The sequence below is a fragment of the Dermacentor variabilis genome, chromosome 3 (genome assembly GCF_050947875.1).
Source record: "Dermacentor variabilis isolate Ectoservices chromosome 3, ASM5094787v1, whole genome shotgun sequence".
NCBI classification, from domain to species: Eukaryota; Metazoa; Arthropoda; class Arachnida; order Ixodida; family Ixodidae; genus Dermacentor; species Dermacentor variabilis.
In genome coordinates, this window is record NC_134570.1 from 24,495,101 (window position 1) to 24,513,222 (window position 18,122).

The 18,122-nt window shown below is 46.5% G+C and overlaps 1 protein-coding gene across 3 annotated transcripts in view; it reads left to right on the forward strand.

Moving 5' to 3' along the window:
- Positions 1 to 18,122, forward strand: part of LOC142575307 (zinc finger protein basonuclin-2-like) — a 313,202-nt gene that overhangs the window by 82,433 nt on the left and 212,647 nt on the right. Inside the window, exons 1-2 of one of the 3 annotated variants that reach the window (XM_075684560.1) lie at positions 7,811 to 7,889; positions 8,317 to 8,423. The exons of 1 other annotated variant lie outside the window; for it this stretch is intronic. In XM_075684560.1, coding sequence (XP_075540675.1) covers positions 8,415 to 8,423 — 9 coding nt within the window. In that variant the 5' untranslated portion in view covers positions 7,811 to 7,889; positions 8,317 to 8,414. Of the gene's footprint in view, positions 1 to 7,810; positions 7,890 to 8,316; positions 8,424 to 18,122 lie in introns of those variants that run through there. One more of the 3 variants, XM_075684557.1, reaches the window with a different exon arrangement.

Genomic DNA, 18,122 nt, shown 5'->3' on the forward strand with positions numbered 1-18,122 from the left:
CAAGTTCGTAGTGGCCCCTGTGCCTCGAAACGTTCATCCCGTCCACAACGAGGGCAGACGCAAGGCCAGAGCAGCAGCCATCCTCAAACAGATCAAGCAACACGATATTAGAGCAAGCTTCGTCGACGCCGCGGAGTACAGCGACGGGAAGACCTTTGCCGTCGTTGTGGTCGACTCGACCGGCAAGATTTCCAATAGCGCCTCGATTCGCACTTCAGATCCCGGAGTCGCCGAGCAAGCCACCATCGCCCTCGCCCTGCTAGATAGTCGTGGGTCCGACATCTATAGTGATTCCAAAACGGCAGTTAGGGCTCTTCAGAAGGGTTGCATCGCCAAGGAAGCTGCTCGTCTTCTTAGCGGCTCGAGTCCATATGCTCTCACATACCATTACATTCACTGGTTTCCCGCTCACGTAGGGTCGGTCGAGGGGGCTCCCCCGAACCTCAGTGAGCCTTCTCACGAGGCTGCGCGTGACCTCACCGACCGCGCTTCCTCTACAGTAGCACGGACTCCCCTCCTCTCTATATATACGGTCACAGGGACGATCCCGCTACTCACAACGAGATTATTAAATATTTCTACATGTCCAAAAGGGTCTTTCCACCCCCTCATCCCAAGTTGAATAGGGCGCAAGCCGTTTCGCTTAGGCTTCTACAGACCAGCACATATCCGTGTCTGTCCGCTTTCCACGAGGCTTACCCCGACGTGTATCGCGACGACGCCTGCCCGTCCTGCGGCCAGACATCCACTCTACCTCACACGCTCTGGGAGTGCGGATCGACATACCCCAAGTTCATCAAGGAGGAGTGGGACTCGCTTCTGCGTAGCCCCGCTCTAGAAAAGCAAATCCTGGCCATCCGGCGTGGCCGCGACCGGACCGGTGGGCTAGACCTGCCGGTCCCGACGTGGGACTAGCCGGGTGCGCGACGAGTTCGCGTCCTCGCCGGACCTGCAATAAAGTTTACTCACTCACTCGCTCGCGCGCTCACTCACTCACTCACTCACTCACTCACTCACTCACTCACTCACTCACTCACTCACTCACTCACTCACTCACTCACTTACTCACTCACTCACTCACTCACTCACTCACTCACTCACTCACTCACTCACTCACTCACTCACTCACTCACTCACTCACTCACTCACTCACAGGCCACACGGAAAGCTGGGCTAATGTTCGCCTGACGTGCGGCCACATTGGACAACCACTGGTCTCGCTTCGGCATGTTATATTTGGGATAAAGTTGGCCATCCTTAAACATTGTTTGGAGTCCGTAAACAATAGTGTTGGGTCTCATTAGATGTTGATGGCTATGTATGCATTTCTAAGTTGAAGCCCTTTATGGCATGTTGCGAATTGGACTTTTGCAAACCTCATTCAACGAAAACGGGGTTCCCTATATGGCACCTCTGTTTAGTAGAATCAATGCATCCTTTTCGGTGGTGGAGTTGGAAAGTTATAAGCTGGGAATCTTATTTCTTTTAGGTATTTTACAGTTCAGGACATAACACGAAGTTCTGCCACCACAAGTCAGTATGTTTATTTGTTTTACTTTAAATGAAGCAATTTTTATTCAGAGTAGTTAAGCATTCGGCTAATAAAATTACAATAAAAATATCGCCGAGCCCAGACCGGCCAGCTTCTGTCACCAGCAAGGCTACACATCATCAACCCGCACTCATACCCGAGCCCTAAGTGCCCAGCATGCCCGGCAAGAGGTACGGCCGAACATCTTCTGTGGAGCTGCTCTGCCTTTGACACGGTCCGAGAAAAGACACTACACTCCCTGGGCGGGAACCGACCTGGCACCCTGCAGGAGTGGCTCGACCCGCCATCGCACATCGGGCTCAAGGACTCCGTCCAACTTTGGAGTGCTTTTCTGGACTTTTTCAGGGACAAGGAAGGGCCTGGCCGCCTCTTTGCAGAGCCGACCTCCGGACCACTCCACCTTGAGGAAGGAGAGAGCACGGGTTCCCCTCCCCCATAGAGTACCCCTTTTCTGCCGCAAGCCTTCGCCTATTAAATGCAGAAATAAAGACGTGTTTAAAAAAATAAAAATATATAGTAGTACCAGAATAAGAGTAATATAATAAGAGTAAAGGAAACTGCGATGCATCGCAGTTTTCTTTACTCTTATTGTATTATACTCTTATTCTCGTACTACTATATTTATTGTAATCTTATTAGCCGAATGCTCAACTACTCTGAATAAAATTTGCTTCATTTAAAGTAAAACAAATGAACATACTGACTTGTGGTGGCAGAACTTCGTGTTATATGTCCTGAACTGTAACATACCTAAAAGGAATGGCACAAATGCAGGCTTGTGTAGCTTGGGCGCACTATTATCCTTGAAAACGTGAAATCTGTTAACTACGAGTTCCTTTCATTGAAAACTTGGTATACAGGACGCCAGCAGGTTCAGACGTTATGGCAGGTTCACACGTTATGTACATGCAAGGTGCCTAACCCCAACAATGGAAAGCCGGTAAGGTGGTTCCGTTATATAAATCGGGTAACAGGCTTTCACCACTAAACTACACACCCATTTGCTTATAGCTATAGCTTTCCCTGCAAAGCAAAGGAGCATATATTTTACTCAAAACTTCCTATCTTTCTTGAATTTAGTGCTTCTTTCACATCATCACAACATGGCTTCGATCGCTTGTTTTCCTGCGAAACCCAACTTCTTTTCACTCTTTCACTGCATGCTATATATACTAGATCAAGGTTCCCGTGCTGATTATATTTTTCTCGATTTTTCCAAGGTGTTTGACAAAGTAAATAATAAATTATTGATGTATAAGCTTTCCTTACTTAACTTGGTCCTTATCTACTACTATGGCTCGGGTGCTTTCTTACTTATCGCTTTCAGTATGTTAGCGATAAGGATTTCCACTAACAGAGGTAACATTTGGTGTTGTTCAGGGTTCTGTTTTAGGTCCGTTATTTTTTATAATTTATATGAATAACCTGTCTAATACCCCTGACACACGGGCAAAACTAAAGTCCTTTCCAGTAAACCCCTTTTGCTACCCTGAAGGACCCTTTGCAGAAAGGAGTTGCACCGATGACACACGGCACTGCACTGAACTTCTTTAGGTAGTTCTTCAGATGAACGCCGCAAGAAAAATAGCGCTGGCTGTTAAAGCCACAAGAGAGAAAACATTCTTAAAAAGCTGCGCATTTAATTACACTTAGCTACTGTAGAACCTAAAGATATATTTTTTCATTGTTGATGGCTAATAATGCTTATAGTCGTTTATTTTATTCGCGTTTTTGCGTTGTTAGCAGCCATTTAACTTGGTCCAGCAACTATGTGCAGCCGGTGTTTTGCTGTGCGTGCTGTTTATTCTGGTGCTGCCCACGTTTCTGTCGTCCTTTCTCACGTCTATGTCGTCCCTTCCTTTGTGCGCGCAGGCGTAACGCGTTTTATTCAATATGTTATTCCAACAACTGTGGTGTCTTCTGGGTATTTCCTGTGGGCGCTGATTGTGCAGTCTCCATCTCGCGACGTGAACACACCACATACGCGCAGCAAACGACGACGACACTGCCGGAATTCAACATGGCGGCACTAGCGACGTTATGCGAGCGTTTGAGAGTATAGCTAGAGGAAATCTTCACTATTCGACAAATTGTATTAACGCTAACAATTAAAACATTTTCTCAAGGTAAAAAAAATACCTATGGGCACCGTAGTTGTGTGGCTGGTTTCCTTCTATTGACGAGTTGTGCACGCTGTGTGCGAGAGTAACTCCTTTTCCGCTCGAAAAGTAGTTGCACGATCTCCTTTCCCGAAAAGTAACTTTGCCGTAAAGGAGATACTCCTTTGTCGTGTGTCACTGCACTTGAACGCCTTTCCGGTAGATGTCCCCTTACCTAAAGGACTTTAGAGTGCCCGTGTGTCAGGGGTATAACCAAGTGTCTTCATTAATGCCCATGTATATGTATACGACTGCGTTCTTTACAGCGAAGTTCGTAACTCCAGCGAAGAGCAGGCCTTACAAACCGACATCAGTTCTGCCGCAATTTGGTGTAAAACTTCGAAAATGGAACTTAACCTTAGCAATTGTAAACTAATGCGCGTTTCACGTCAGAACGTTTGCCCCGCGTCTTGTAGCTTAAAAGATCTCTGACTATAGAGGCTGCATCTTCCGATAAGTTCTTATAGGTGTTCTCATAACTGCTACTTTGCCTTTGAAACCCCACATTGACTATATAAATCTGTAAAGCTAACCGCATGTTAGAGTATCTCCGGCGCAACTTCTGTAAAGCACCTGTCTCTAAAAGTACGTACATATAAAACAAAATTAGAATACGCAGCTTCAATCTGGGACCCTAACCAAGGTAATCTATCTGAATGCCTTGAACTTGTCCAGAATAACGCAACTCACTTTATCCTTTCCCCATTACAACCGCGCGGCCAGCGTATATAGACACAAATGAATATATAGCTTATCATTGCCTTCGCTAGCTGTCAGTATACGCCGAAAAGTTTTCTGTCCTTGTCTTTTTTTTTTCAGGAATTACATTCATACGTCTTTGAACGAACAGCTCATTTCATCCTGGAGTTAACGGCGCAAAACATAGAAGGGACCCGAGACGAGAAGACCACAAGTGTCGTCTCCTATAGTCTCGTGTCCCGTCTACGTTGTGCGCTGTTAACACCAGGATGGAAAACCAAGAAGCCCAAGCAGCTATTCCAGCTCGTTTCAACGCGCACCTGTATTATTCATCTCGGGTCGACCACAAAGAATAAAGTCAGGGGCATACTTTTCAATACGAAGACATTTGATTATTTCGTGTTGGCCCCAACTAACGACTGGAACCACCAACCAGCTTCTGTTGCATCTTCTCACCGACGGTACACTTTCTCGCAAATGTTTATCTGGTTCTTATTTTTTCTTTCTTTGGGGTACTGGCGCCTCATCTATTTCTCGTTCTAATATGCATCATGTACATCCGTCCGCGTGGTGCACAATCACTCCGCATTCATAATATGTATACGCATCTGGATATTGTTAACCACTGTTGGCTTTTTCTTTCCTGCTTCTTTTTTTCGCCTTTTGTTTTGCTAGCACTGTTCTTGTTTAGTGTCATGGCATCTTTACTGTTTGATATAGTAATGTTTGTCAGTGTTCTTTTATTTCTTTAGCAATTGTGTAACGATGCCCTCCCTTTTTTTTTAATTTGCATTGCTTCTTCAATTGTAACCCCCTCCCCTCTTTAAAGCTTCGGCGATTGAGGGTATTTGTAATAAATAAACAAATAAATAAATAAATAATGACATTTCGAATAATAATCAAATCTGACATTAATTATTAATGAATATTACTGAAGTCGGCTCCTTGCTCACTTTATTTCTAGGCTCTTTATTATTACTTTATTTGATCGATCGATTGATTGATTGATTGATTGATTGATTGATTGATTGATTGATTGATTGATTGATTGATTGATTGATTGATTGATTGATTGATTGATTGATTGATTGATTGATACAGGAGGTTATGGCAGTGATTACCACCGGCGTCTTCAAAATACTAGCTAGGAAAGAGCTGCGTCGCTGAACGAAGAGGTAGGCAATTCAAGTGCAAATGGAAAACGGCAATATGCGAATAAACATCAAGGTTCACGGCACAGATTATTACAGTGCATGTTTTAGTTCCGAACACTAAATACTACGATTAAGGTGTTTTCGTAATACAAGGACGCCTATATTCTACTTAAAGGTCTTTCCTGTTAGCTGCACAAAAAATTTTAAAAATAGCCTGTGCCCGATAGCACAATTCTATCGCTTCAACTGAATTACTCGATGAGGCTGTCATAGCCCATACGAGAAATTAAAATGCTTAATTTCAATAATATAAGTTAATTACACCAATTAACGTTGTCATTACATACTTTATGGCACATATTGCAACTTAGGAATGGTAGCCGGTGAGCTCGTAAAGCGTATCCACTTGGAACGAATTCTCAGGATGACACCAATTTTGAGATACTAATTTACAAATTGTGCGACGATATGTATTGCCATTCCGGTTACTTTTGTGCTTCAATGCACAAAACAGCGTTTACCTTTAAAAATTAAGCGGCACAACAATACATTTTTTACCGCAACATTTACTGCGCTTATATTGAAGTCGGTGCTATCCTCAGTATTCGTTCCAAGTCGATATGCCTTGCAAGCTCACTAGCTGCAGTTCGCGAATTGCGATACGTGCTGTAAATTCATTAGTAAAATATATTTAGTGTAAATATGCTAATTAGCCAATTACGCATGGATTACTCGTCGAAGTAAGCTCCACCTCAGTGAGTAATTCAGTTCAATGATTAAAATTGTGCTATCTGCTAGAGGTGGTTTTTAAAAATTTGGTGCAGCAAAATACACGCAATATACAAGCGCTGCATTCACGTGAGCTGTCATCGTGTTTTTATTCATATCGTTCGCAGCACACGCTGTCGAATGTTGTAACTTAAAGCACGACAGGTGTGGCTCAGGTGAGAAGTGTTGACAGCTTACATAGAGTATACTACGCAGCATTTGTCGCTGTCTGATGATTTCACCCCCAGCTCATTTATATAAATAAAGCTTTCTTTCTCCTCCTTCGAAATGATGCAAATATCGCTGTTTATTTGTACTGATGCCACTTAGGTTGTCACCAATACCATCATACTCACTGGTGATGACGTAAATGCTGCCTTTTAATATCGCTATCCCTTTTACAACTGTGGTTCGGATATACTGGCGGGGATATAACTTGTATTTGCGCATCTCCCTTCTTGCGCTCTTTGTTGCATTTAGGGTCTTATGCATGATTGTGCAGTCTCCTGGTAAGCAAAGTCAACTACGTAATCCGCAGACGCTCTAGCATTGTTGCAGCCATGTTGCTTTAATTTTCTGCTGCTATTTGTTGAAGCCAGGCAGATCGCTTGCGGGAAATTTTAACAGTCGACTTGCGACCGCTTCCCCCGCCCCCCTCGTATGACTGTCTTTCGTACTTGCTACAGTACATATACTTTCATAGCAAATATAGTCGTCAAACACAGTGTTCTGAAATATTGTGGTGTGTTACGCCTATTATTCAATGTGCGTTGCTTTGACATCGTTGTTACGAATGTCGCTACTTCGCGAATGAATTCAAATTGGCGACGATTTTACAATGGATTTTTTTACGCCGTTTTTGAAGGGAAACGCGGGATTCAACTTCCTTACTGGCTACTTCGAAGTGCTTCCGACCCAACGGTGCTTAATTGGCACACGTACATCTCATTCAGACAGGATTCATCCACCCAAATTGGCCATTAAGGAAACTCGCGCGGCAACCTAACGATATCCGCAGTCATGCCTCGTGAGCACGCGCTGCAAAGCCCTGCGAATGTCGAGGCTACCTGCGTGACTGCGAATGCCGGAGAGCGCTCAAGGAGAGCCTCCTCCTCGCCGAGTTGTCCGAGATGCACGGGATGATGGCGGCGTCCGGTTGCTCCGCATCCTCCCACGCGTCTCCCGTAGTTCGCCGGAGCACCCCCGGGGGGCGCCCCGTGTCCCTCCACTTTTTGTGCTGCGTTGCTGACCGCTGCCAGCAAGAAAGTGGGCGTGGCCCCGCGCCGCTCCGCTATTGGTCGCGCGGCCGCCCAGGTGCTCTTCCCTCGCGCGCGCCACCTTCCGGGTCCCGCCCCCGGCGGGCGCGTTGCCCCTTTCTTTCCGCCCCGGCGCGAGCGGCGCGTCGCGGCGTCGTGCGGAACTGGCGGCACTCGCGGCTGCGGCGTTCTCGGCGGCGCGACGCGGTCGCGCGCTGAAGGTGGGGGGCGAACGAAGGAGGGGGAGATGTCGTCCCTTGCGGCGGCCACCGCGCATGCGCGCGTGTCACCGTGTCACCAGGTGAGCGCGACCATTGGTTGACGGCGCGGACGACGCCCCTCCCCCGCGACGCGACGCGGCGGCGCACGGCGGGTCGCAGCGGCTGCGTGCGCGCGCGTCGCGAGGGCGAGGGTGTCGCGTCACGGAGCGAGGAGGGCAGGCTGCTCGCGCGCCGCCGCCGCCGTGTCGCCCCCCCGCGTCCGGCCGCACTCCGCGGGACAACGCGTCGTGCGCGTCCCGTGCTGCTCTCGCCCGGTGGTGGTGTGTGCCTTCGCGGCGGCCGCTCCGCGCGCGCATGCCTGCGGCCGCCTCGAGCGAAACTGCGCCCGTCTGCCTGTTGCGCTCGTCTGATGCCCACGTGTCGGTGTTGCTGTGCGCGCTGTGAATGTGTCGTCGTCGACGGCGTCTCCATGGGGGACTGAAGCGTGCTGCCCTGCCGCCCTTACAGGCCCCGCCGGTGCAGCATTGGGCGAAGCGCGGCCGCAGCCCAGCCCCGCGTCTTCGCCGTCCGACGGAGCAGCAACGCACCGCCGGACGCGCGCCAGCATGGATGTGGTGAGCTTCTACCACGCATCTCCTCCTTCCTTGCACCCGACCTCGGCGGCGGTCACACCCCGTCTAGTGTAGCAGCACACGCTGTGCCCGGACGGAAGTTGTGGTTCGCGTTGCGAAACGGCAGAAAAAAATGTGACCGACTGCAGTAGCCGACCTGAATGTATAAACATGAGGATGAGTAAAATGGTTGCAACGCAACACTGACGCTGGCTCTTCTCTCCGTAAGAGACGCCTTGATTCAGCAAATGAAAAAAAAAATAAAAAACTATCATTCATTGTGGTTCAGCGACGGCAGAAAGAAATTAAACAAACGAAATAAGGAAAGTGGAATGGTCTCCATTCCCTTGAATGTCTTCCGCCTGCAGTGAGAAGTCAAGCGTGCGCTCTATTCCGATTCCCTCCCGCAACCCTTCCGCAAACGCCTCCTGAGAGAGGTCAGTTGTGCGCGGTGTCATGTAACGGTTTCCGAGACGCACCGCTGGATTACGCTTCTAGCGCGTCTCTGTTGGCGCGAGGGAAAGCGGCCGAAGAAAGCGAGCTGAGATTCCCTCGTCTGGCGCGCTCGCTTGGTGCCAAGGGCGCTCCCCTCCCCCGCCTCCCCTCTGTCCGCCGCCGCCCACTCGCTTGGGGCCGAGAGGAGGAGGGGGAGAGACGAACGCGCTGCCGCGGAAACAATTCCACGGAAAGCGGTGCGCGCTCGGGACTTCGTAATTGGTCGCTTCTGCGTCATGGAGAGGACGACGGAACGAAATCAGTGCACGCAAGAGCAGAGGAAGCCAACGGTGAAAGATGAGGTCCCGAAATAACGACGCGGAATGGACGATATAGCTTTACAACGGGTTCGTTGGGAAATGCCGCCGAGACGGCCTCGTGATTAGGCATTGCAGACTTTCCTGAGAACAGCAGTTGACCGCAAGCGGGTTCGTTGCGTGCATTGTTGGAGAGCTTTTAAATTTATTGAGCAAACACTTTAAATGGATTTGATATGGCAAGGTTCAAAAGAACTCGCGCACAACATTGAATATATACCCGGCAGCGTTATCTATTTAGAATCACGCTGTTTTTGTGCGTCAGATGCGACATTTGACTGATATTCATAGCGCTGATACTAAGTAAAAATGGCGATCCGCATTCCTCCAACGTAAATTACGGAAGCTGTAAACGAAAGCTGCAGGAGAGAAGGAAATTGTTCTTCGAGGCCGGCATGTTGATTCGTGCTTCATTGATCGATGCTGTTTAACGTCCCAAAGCGACGCTATAGGGCAATGAGACACGCCGTAATGGAGGACTCTAGATCAATTTAGACCACGTCAGGTTCTTTAATGTGTGCTTAAATCTAAGTAAAGTGGCGGCCACCACGGTCGAGAATCGAACCCGCGACCTTGTGCCAGCATAGCCAAACACCAGAGCCACTGAGCGACGGCAGGTTCAACTGCCTGACGAAAAACAATTAATACATGCAGTTAAGGAGATTGAACACTATAACTACAGGTCATTAACCATCACTTTATTTCCACTTTGTCGAATTGGAAATGGGTGAATTGGTTGGCATCTGTAGCACTATAACGCCGGTGAAATACCTGTCATCTCCAACATGAAAATGGTATAAAGATAATACCAAGTTTCTTTCTCGCTAAATATATAGGCTCAATATCTGGCGCTAGGAATGTTGGTCCAACAATGACTCGCCTCTGTACAAAGAACCGTGGTCTCTTTTTCCAAGGCAGAGCCGCTTACCGCGAGGACAGCCTGCTTTGGTTGCGAACATGTGGTCTGTTATACACACATGCATGCACAATGCAACGTTCAGGTCCAGCCGGTCTGTAGCCGTGACACGAACCGCCCGACTTCGTATACAGCTGATGGCGGACGCGTTGTGAAAGACCTTGTATAGGAACCTTCCATAACGATGCTTAGCTTGTCCTTGACTATGTGGCGCTATACAGGGCCATAATAAGCAAACAAAGTATCCACTATTACGGCCATACAGTCTCCGACTCGGTAGCTGCCGCGGGAGAGCCGTTGGTCACGGAGAGCTTTGTCCTTCTCGAGATATGAGAATCGCGAACTGCGTTCATTATCTCTCAGGCGCGTTCTTCGCGTTGCTCGCGAGCTGGTTCGGAAATGAGGCGCGCGGTTTATACAGGAATGAGTGGTACACGTAGAGGAGCACGGCCTGCAGCATGCAGCATCGTGGCGACCTCGCAACGATGGGAAACTTGTGCATGAACGTTCTTTCGCTTTGTACAGGTGTATGTATAGGCTCCCGTGTTTAAAGCGAACACAAATTATCCGAGAATGAATGAGCAAACTTCCCTCTGTGGCGAGTCTGCAAACGTCCAGGTTTGCGGCAGATGTCGTGCCGAAGGATGTACCGGCCCTTCTCTGCGTACTTGCAACGATAACGTTTAGCAGTTGCTATAGAAACTTCATGCAGCAACTGCATGATGTGAACCATGCTACGTGAGTGCTCCCTTTGACAGTGTACCTATTATGCCTGTACGTGATCGCAACAAGCGCCTCGCGCTGGTAATATTCTGTATTTGCAGCTTCACTGTCTACAACTCTCGAATTTGGTTACAGACGAAGCGTCGCCACGTGACTTTCCGGATAATATAAAATAGGTGCGTGCATATATCCCGCCAGCAGTGCGTTCAAAGGAGCTGCTTGGTTCATCTTTAGAATTTAAAAAATCTAAATATATGCCGTCTCATTCTTGTCTCCGAAAGCTAAAATATGTAGAGGCCGTAGGCACAGTCAGATGCAGGCCTGCTTATAGCGTTTCTCACTATACTTAGAGGTAAATCTGGCTCTGCTGCGCAGTGGTATGCATAGGAATGCCGGTATATTGTGACTCCAGATTGGCATCGTTCTCGGAGAGCCAGAAAATTCTGAAGACATGCCTGTCAAGCACCGTTCCGTCTGGCACGATGAGTCATTTTTTACTAAAACAGCACGTAAAAAGCTGTATTCGCTTTATTATAACACAAGAACATGTTTTGTTTAATTATGAGAGCTTGTTATTGCATGTACAATGACATAACGTAATAAAGTATCAGTGGGCCGCTAAAGTTGGAGCTGGATGACACCAGCCAACACAAACCTTCATTTCCTTGACGGCACAACGCGCCTTAGGAAACTTCCATAGACGGTGGCGCCAGATTTCGAAGTGTTGTAGTGAAAAACTCTATGGGGATGCTGGCGCACGATGACAGTTTCACAGACCAATCAAAACGTGCTTATCTCTGGATCGCTTTGCGATTGACTCGACTAGTGACTATACGTACGCCAATGTCCGGTGAGTTCCAGCACGGGATGCTGCAGAGTGGTCGTGTGCTCTTTATGCCTGAGAGAATTCTCTAGAAGAAATAAATTTGTAGATAACTTTTGCACACTCCCTTCCATAAGTATATAGAGAGCATGCACTGGACAATAAGCGCGAAGAATGTTCACCGTTGTCATTCGTAACATTCGCAACATTCCATGCAGATGCAACCTGGTTAACCTCCTTCCCTCCTCTCTTCCCCTGTCATCTTTGTTTTCCCCTTTCCCATTCCCCCGGTGTAGGGTAGCCAACTGGATGTTATTCTGGTTAACCTAGTTGCCTTCTGCTTTTCTCTTTCCTCCTCCTCCCTGCCTTCTCTCTCTCTCTCCGTGCAATATGTAAAACTGTGTACCCCAACCCACTTCATATGCCACACACTGCAGCTCTGGAAGCTATATACACAGGGTGTCCCAGCTAATTTTAGCCAGATTTTAAAATATGCCAACGTACTCTGAGACGACGCAACCAAATGCATGTTGCTGGCTATTGTATTGAGTAAGTCACACCGGTTTTTGTTCTGCTTAATTGCATAATTAAGTCAAGATTAATTTAACAACTTTGTAAGCAACGAAGTTAGGAAAAAAATTCCAATTGGAAAGTTGTAGAGCGCTTTGCGAAACGTCCGATTAAGCAGTTTCTAACTTTCTCTATTAGGCATTACTGTTTTTTCGGTTACTGCAGATGCCAGCGAAATAAAAAATAAAAATTAAAAAATACCAGTGACATGTCCGCTTGGGCGCCGCAATTGCAGCACTGCCAAACGCTTCGCGTACAAACGAACAGAACACAACATTTAGCCGGGTGTGTTGCCACTGCGTCTGCTTATCGCTATCACGAATCGTCGCGAGGTAAGCACATCGGTGGCGTAAATCGCACAACCAACGCCTGCGTCTCTGGCCTGTCGCCTTTTAAGCGGCAGCTCACCCTGCTAGATGCTATGTTCGTTTGTGCGAGAAGCATTTGAGAGCGCCGCAACCACGACGCTCAAGTGGGGATGTCACGTGTCATTTTTTATTTGTCGCGGGCATCTGCAACAAGCGGAAAAAACAATAATACCTAATAGATAAAAAGTTAGAAACTATTTATTCGGTCGTTTTGCAAAGCGCTCTACAACTTTCGGATTGGAATATTTTGCCTAACTTGGTTGCTTCAGAAGTTGGTTCACTAATTTTGACTAATTATGTAACTAAGCAGAATGCAAAAATAGTGTGACTTACTCCATACAATAGTCAGCAACATGCATTTGTTCGCGTCGTCTCAGAGTGCATCGGCATATTTTTAAACTCTGGCTAAAGTTAGCGGGAACACCCTGTATATGCGACCTGTTGAGTCATACGTAAACGATTGTGTCATCGCTAACATTTCAGCTGCAGCTAATACCACATTCCAGAAACAGCATCGTACCTCCCCAAGCGACATGCTTCAGGTAAATCCAGTTAGAACGTAGGCTTTTTTTAATATTTTGTAGGCATGTAAACTTTTAGGCGGTTGCATGCGTTGGTGCAAATTGACGCCTCCATATATATACGTGTAGGGGGGACTTTGTCAAGCAGTTGCATGTGCCTTTAGCCCCTACATCCCAGACAATGTACTGTCTAAATAAAGCATTCATTCATTCATTCATTCATTCATTCATATAGAACGCTGTTTTTTTGTTATTCGTTGCGCGATGCCTATGCAAACGGCAGAAGCTTCAGCGACCATGCAGTTGGAATAGATCGGCTTGTGAATCATTTATCTATGGATACCTTTAGGCATCGGTAGATCCTTGACCGTACCGAGTGATCGATGCTTACTCATGATAGAAATGTCATTAGTACCTTTCCGGAGTCAGGAACGTTCTGGCTTGCTTGCTTTCTACATAGTTGCGATTAATCGAGCCTCCCGTTCATGGCACAGACGTGCGAGCATGCACTATTGTACCGGCATGACGAGCGCTAGGATTATCGCGCATAAGAAATAACCAGCTCTGCGATAGCTTTATGCGGTAGACTGTGATTTGCGACTCACGGACGCAAGGAGTCACACATGTGAGCTTGATTGCACTTGCTCTCATTGATTCCTTTCTTCAATATACTGCACGCGTGAGCGGAAGAGAAATCTCAGCCCTGTTTCTAGTCAATCATCGCGAACATTAGACCTCTTTTGGGTGTACGGTTCATCTGGTTTGTTGTAAACTACTGACGTCGTTTCTGATGCCCCATATGAGTGCCAATAAATTTCAAATCAGTTTTGCAGCTTTAATTTCAAATTACCGTGAACTGCCTATGCTTTTCCTTGACGCTTCTTATTATTCGCTTCTTATTCCTTTATTATTTTCCTCCAAAACACTGCGAAAACTGTCCGGGGGATCGAATATGCCAGAAGTGACCGAAAAGGAGCCTCTATTTATGAATCTATTAGAATATACCTTACTCATTTTTTCATTATTTTCTTTTCTTTCTTACTGAAACCTTTCTGGTTGGCTTGCCTGAGTAGGCAGACATGACCTTCACTAACGAATGCAATCCTCAGTGAACACGTTAATTAAGTTTCACCTATCATTGTCTTAATTGTCAATTTTTGTGTACATTTCGAATTTGCAAAGTGAAGCCGGATAATATTGAAGTCATATACATGTGGCAGACATCCCTAGAGTCAAAATGTCCGTTTACCGTATGTGGAAAATAAATAAATAAATAAATAAATAAATAAATAAATAAATAAATAAATAAATAAATAAATAAATAAATAAATAATGTACTGTTAGCATTCCTATTTTCCAGATTTACACGCCGTAGTTGCTTAGTGGGTATGTTGGGCAGCTAAGTACGAGGTCGTGGGTTCGAATCCCGGCCACGGCGGCCGCATTTAGATGGGGCGAAAGGCTAAAACACCCGTGTGCTTAGATTTAGGTGCACGTTGAAGAACCCTTGTGACCCAAATTATACCTTGCCCCCCACTACGGCGTGACTTATAATAAAATCGTGGATTTGGCACGTAGAACCTTATAATTACATCCCCCCCCCCCACACCACCACCACCACCACCACCAAATAGCGCGATTGAGGCTTTTGGAAAACTATTAGCTGAAGCGCCAATGTACTTTCTTCAAACATTCCACCTCTTGAGACAGCTGGCAGTCTAGCGATTTATTCCAAGTGGATATAACTTTCTCATACTGTACTTCATTTCTTTAAGTACAACATGTGCCCTAAAGTAAATATTTTAAAAATACTATCACTAAAACTGTGTTAATTAGCTGTTGTGGCAGACCACGTGCATGTGTCCACTTTCTTCCAGTGATCCACTTCCCAACTTCTTCATCTGCTACAGACTATGTTTTAAAGCACGAATTCTAAATTTGTGCTTCATATATAATGTACAAATTTCATGAACGCGTTTCACTGCCGCAGTTTGGGGTAAACTGAAGATGTTTCTATCTCCAACTGCTGTGAAAGTCTGCCTGTGTACGCCGCTGCTGGTGTATACGTAAAGGCTGCAAAGCACATTGCCAGGATCATTGCCATGACAAGATGGAACGCCGGGATGGTTGTACGACGAATTACAAAGTGAGTTTGTTCTATAAAACGAATCTGGCACATCCTCCTAAATGTGGCTACACGGAGCAGTCGTCGCCCCCCCCCTCTCTCTCTCTCTCAGGTTGTGGGATCGTTCCCCACCTGCGGCAATTTGTTTTTTCATTCACTTTCATTTCCATCAATTTATCGTTTCTTTATTTCGTTTATTAAGCACAAGTAATTCCCCTATTTTCTTTTTATTGAAATGAAAGTAAAAGAAAGAGACGTAGTCACCTTCTAATGGTGACGGCTACTCATTTGCTCATGCATGGGGGAAACAACAATATAAAGATATATGTAGGAAAATAAAAAGAAATCACTTCATACGGTCACAAATCCACAGCACAGTCCTATACGCCCATGAACATAACAGCACAAAAGTCAAATGAAAGTTGCACCACAATGAGTTCGTGGAGGTGCTCGGTAATACGGCGACTCTTGGCTTCTTCAAACCGCCGGCATTCGGTAATAATGGCTTCCAGAGTGGAAGAATTCTTGAAAACAAGCAGGTGGAAGGCATCATCTGCTATGCCCTTAATGACGTGTGCAACATTATCAGTTCGGACATCTTCGGATCCACTTTTCGGCACAGAGCGAGCACGTCCTGGATGTACGTGAGGTAGGATTCAGTGCACGTCTGGACACGCGAAGCGAGGTCTCTTTGGGCGGCGCGCTGTCGTCCAACAGGCTTGCTAAACAAATCTTTCAGCTTCTCTTTACAAATGTCCCAGCAGGTAAGTTCCTCCTCGTGGGTCTGAAACCAGACGCGTGCCGTGCCCGCGAGGTAAAATATCAAATTAGCGATCATGATGGCCTGGTCCCAGTGGTTGCTGGAGCTCACCTGCTCATATAGTTGAAGCCAGTCTTCAACATCAGTGTCGTCGGTGCCAGAAAAGGTTCCTGGGTCGCGGGGTTGTGCTAGAATGACGGTGGGCGTGGGTGCCGACGGGCCCGAAGCATCCTCGCCTTGTGCTCGCATTGTAGATCCGTAGATCCGTGTAGATCCGCTGCGTAAATCCGTCTTGATAATGCTCTCGCAACCTCCAATATATAGACAATGTAATATATGCACTGCCTCCACAATATATATATATATATATATATATATATATATATATATATATATACTGCCGAAAAGAAAAGGATGGCAAAAAGAGCCATGAGCTATTTTTTTACCATTCGCTACAACGTACATGAATGATATTTGTGCACAAAGTGATGCGTGCCAGTATGTCACAGCGAAATAATACGTCTCGGTTACAATTTTGGACATTAAGCATCTTGCTTCGCTGTACGGAGCCAGCTTGGCTGCAGAATTGTTTACTGGAGACTGTTCGCACGTTTTCGAGATAGCCTATAGTTCCCTTACCATCCGCAGGTTTGAGACACCGGTGCAATGCAGGCGGCCATCCTTCTCTGCGCATTCTTTCGCACTCAGCTAGCACGTCACCTTTTTTTTCACGGACTCCTCGGCTAGCCTAAGCTAATTTAAGTGAAATGTGATTAATACATCAGTTTGCTCCTTTGAGCGTGAGCAGGTAGATAGATAAGCTAGCTGGGGTGTAATTGGAAAGGCTGGAAGCAGTGTGCTTCCAGGTAAAAAGCTAGTTAAAATGAGAGCGGTTAAAAATTAAGTGCACGTGGCTCTGAGGAGACGTACAGTCGACCCTCATTATAAGCAAGTCACATCTGACCCGAAGTGCTTTCGTTATATCCGGTGTTCTTTATAAACATTTTTCTATTCTGTGCTGATATTGGTGAGAAAGTATTCTATATTTGCCTCGTTGTGGAAATAATTTGTTTCACATGTGTTCGCAATATCGCGGTTAGCCTATACACCCCGCAATGCACGCGTTAGTGGGTCTTCCTATAAGCCCTCATGTGCAGTGCATTTCGCCTCACGTAAAGCAATGCGTTCTGTAGCTGTGATCTGTGCATATACACAGTTGGTGCTCGAGGAAAAAACGAAAGCCGTCGCCGCTGTCGTGTGACCGAGAAAATCTCACGTGGCAATCTTCAAAAGCAACAAAACGGTTGATTTCGTAAGCTCAAAGAGAGAGAGAGAGAGAGAGAGAGAGAGAGAGAGAGAGAGAGAGAGAGAGAGAGAGACAGAGAGAGAGAGAGAGGGGAAGACAGGGAAGTTTACCATATATTATCTCCGGTTGACAACCCTGTGCCAGGGGAGGGGGAAAGGGATGCGATTGATGAGAGAAAAACAGTACGGAAAAAAAAAGAAAAAGTCGCATACAATGCAGAACTGTCTCATGTGGGCCACGCTAGACCAACTGGACAAGCACCCACTAACGGAAAACGTATTTATTTATTTATTTATTTATTTATTTATTTATTTATTTATTTGAATATTCCTAGTGACACTTCCGCCGTTGCAGAGAGGAGTGCGATTGTATACCATAAGTGGAACTTGTGGTTCTGAAGGATGGTGGAACAGGGTTGCTGACAAAATGGAGGTAGGGAGGCGCAGTTCCAGGAGGCGGTTCCGTTCTTGGAAACTGGCCTACACGAACATCAGTGTGAGCCGCTATGAAAGCACTGCTGCGTTATTTAAAGGGCCCCTGAAACGGTTCCGACAAATTTTGTAGACGCGTAGGGTACAGCTTAAGTAGAACATTCGCACCACAATTTAAGTGAAGCGTTACCTATTAATGGAGCTACAAGCGATTACAAGTTACCCTCCTCCCTAGCCATGCTTTTCCTCCTCAACTCGTTTGCCGAGCGATCGGGGCTAAGCTCCGCCTTCACTGGTTCTGCGTCACGATGAGACGTCACATCGTCCACTTCCGGTTGTTTTGAAGC